Source organism: Protobothrops mucrosquamatus, unplaced genomic scaffold (assembly GCF_001527695.2).
Source record: "Protobothrops mucrosquamatus isolate PMUCROS unplaced genomic scaffold, P.Mucros_1.0 scaffold2086, whole genome shotgun sequence".
Lineage (NCBI taxonomy): Eukaryota > Metazoa > Chordata > Lepidosauria > Squamata > Viperidae > Protobothrops > Protobothrops mucrosquamatus.
The window spans coordinates 92,416-95,503 of record NW_015388188.1 but is presented as its reverse complement, the minus strand read 5'-3'; the positions used below and the strand labels follow the sequence as shown (position 1 = coordinate 95,503).

General features: G+C 39.7%; 1 protein-coding gene across 1 annotated transcript in view; it reads left to right on the top strand.

The window, feature by feature from the left end:
• The window catches only part of LOC107294761 (platelet glycoprotein 4), a 56,682-nt gene that overhangs the window by 46,800 nt on the left and 6,794 nt on the right, over positions 1–3,088 (top strand). The window contains exons 9-11 of the mRNA XM_015824019.1: positions 1,075–1,262; positions 1,399–1,517; positions 1,960–2,033. Coding sequence (XP_015679505.1) covers positions 1,075–1,262; positions 1,399–1,517; positions 1,960–2,033 — 381 coding nt within the window. The remainder of the gene's footprint in view (positions 1–1,074; positions 1,263–1,398; positions 1,518–1,959; positions 2,034–3,088) is intronic.

Below are 3,088 nucleotides of genomic sequence, written 5' to 3'. Positions count from 1 at the left end.
ACCCATCCGGGGACTTGAATGTAATTCGGTTTCCAAATTTTGACCCATATATCAATCAGAGCCCGTCTAATATAGTGCCTACCAAAGTATTTATGTGACCTGTATTTTTGATCCCATAGCATGGCATGCCATCCTATTTCTAAGTCATGGCCTTCTAAACATAGTATTCTCCTGTTTTTTAAGAGTACCCAATCTCGTAGAGAGGTCCCCAATCTTGATGAGATCCAAGATGTTAGATGAGAGGTCCCCAACCTTGGCAACTTTAAGACCTTGGACTTCAACTCCCAGAATTCCTCAGCCAGCCAAGCTGGCTGAGGAATTCTGGGAGTTGAAGTCCACAAGTCTTAAAGTTGCCAAGGTGTCAACGCTGCAAATACTGTATATTCTTGCTTTGACAATATGCAGAACTGTCTGATATTTTTATAGTTAAATCAGGCAACAGTGAAAGGGGAGGAGAATAAGGAAAGCCCGGGAAAAAGAAACCGGAAGTAAATCAGATCTTCCAAGTTAATTGGAAGATGTGAACCATGACCCCAAAATAGGGGCGGGAAAAATGCCTGGAATGTATGTGCAACGGAAAAGAATCTCAGATCTAAGCATTTCCACCATGCTGTACTGACATCTCTGTAATCTTAATAAATGCTTTTAGGAAAAATATGCCTGAAAGTCCTTTTAAGTGTTTCGTTAATCAGACACATGACACAAGGTAGGAGACCCCTGTGTTAGATGATCAACTGATTCTTGGAGAAATGTGATTGATGGCTATAAAATTGGTGGATGTCCTAAAAGGGCTCATCCAAAAGGCAACTGGACTTGTTTTTCTTTGAAGATGTTTCACTTCTCACCCAAGAGGTCTTTTTAGTTCTGGAGCTCTGCAGAACTGAAGAAGCTTCTTGGATGAGAAACAAAATGTCTTCAAGGAAGAACAAAGTCCAGTTGCCTTTTGAAAAAGGACTTTTTGGGACAACCATGACCTGGATGACTGAGAATCTCCATCGACAAGATTGGTGGGTCTTTGTTTATCATGGCGTATGATCCTTCATAATGCTGCTTCATATTATTTTTACGATAAAGGTCAATCTTCGCAACATTTGAAAGTGAGCAGACTGTGAAAGACATCCCAATTTATCGCTTTGTCATCCCTCCATCGGCTTTTGCATCACCTGCTACCAATCCTGATAATGTCTGCTTCTGCACCGATAGGACTATAAGTCAGAACTGTACATTAGGTGGAATTATGGATATCAGCTCCTGCAAAGCAGGTAACAGAGTTAAAACAGTGGACTCTTTTTTTGACCACTACTGTAGAATCATCTCCATCCTTCCATTCAGTTTCGCGAGTAGATACCTTACGATACCGCTTGCATATGGCCTTCATTTCCCTTTTTATTTTTACAGGTAGACCAGTCTACATCACATTACCCCATTTCCTGCATGCAAGTAAGGAATTTTTTCAGTATGTTGAGGGGCTGAAGCCAGATGTGGACGAACACAAGACCTTTCTGGATGTAGAACCGGTAAGTCACTGCCAATTAAATCCGTAGCCTCCTTTATGTTTGGGTTTGTTCACTAAAGTGAAACATTTTATCCTAGTTCATTCGGGCCACAGCCGGGATGTAGATTTTCAAGGGCCCATCAGCCTGCACTTCAAGGAGGGTCCTGGATTGTTATTTTGCTGCTTATTCTAAGCCCATTTAAAAAATGAAGCACACCAACTTTAAAAGCAAACATCAGCCTCAAAATCCAGTTTAAAATAATTGCAATCACATCCCTGAAACAAGTACGGTAGCTATGACTTCCTGGCTATTGAGAATCAACTTTCTCTAATGCTGGGGAATTTCCTCCAAATTCAGCATCTGGATGCATTTTTTTCCCCTCTATTTAATGCTGCTAATGTTTGAATATTCCCCACCACCACCACCACCATGCACAACGTTCGCTGTATTTATTTTGGTTTAGATCACCGGATTTACCTTGCATTTTGCCAAAAGGCTGCAGATTAATATATTGGTGAGACCGAATTTAAAAATCACGTAAGTCTCGACTGTTACTCTTTTCTATTGGGGAAAAGTGAACTGTTTGTTCTGCATGTACAGCAGTGGCCAAAGTTGTGGAAACCTTTTGGGGAAAGTGTACAGTAGAAATGCCCCCTTTGGTTTTAGTTTCCACCAATTTTTTCTTCTAGTTTCTTTATAACTGTAGCCTTGTTCACTTAATAATTCTATTTTACATCGCTTTCTGGACGACCAGTCAACTCTTTGCACCATGACTTTAATTTTATTATGTTTTACATGAAAGAACACAAAAAAAACCAACCCACTTGATAGCGATCACATAACACACTGACAAATGTCCTCCTCTCAGCTTTAATACACGGCATCGATCACTGAATCCTACTGTGATCTGATTGGCTCATGGCCAAAATAAGATGACACCCGATTGGTTCTCTAAACACTCATGCTCATTGGCTACAATCAGATGAAGGAAAGCTACCTGAGATCAACCTAAGCAAGTTGTGCTTCCTTTTTCTGGTTATTTGGCTATAACGTTTCATAGAATACAGTACAGATAATTGAACAAATTACAAATTTGTTGTATTACATTCTTGATTAAACTATCTTTCCATTGATATATAATTTTATGGTACTACTCCAAAAAAAAAGTGGTGTTATTAGCTATCAAACCTCAAAAATACACTTTCCCCAAAAGGTTTCCACAATTTTGGCCACTACTGTATGCTTATCGGGAGAACTGGTTTATGGGCAATAGCACCTTCGGGAAGGGGTCAAAATCTGCAAGATGGCAGGCATGACATTCTTACTGAAGTTCTGCCCCCTTTATGTGTGCAGGCTGTAGAGGTCAACTGTGGTCTTCAAGTCTCCTTGAAGCCTCTTCTGAAAAAAATCTGATAGGACAGATGGGACAACGATTTTGTGTAGATTTTAAAATCCATAATTTAAAAAAACACAAATCCATCAATCTCCTTTCTCTGAGACATTCCCGTCTACATTACAGATAAGGCCTTATCTACTTTGTTGACCTCTTCCATCCTTCCAAAATATATGTGCTTGGCCACAAAAAAAAAAAA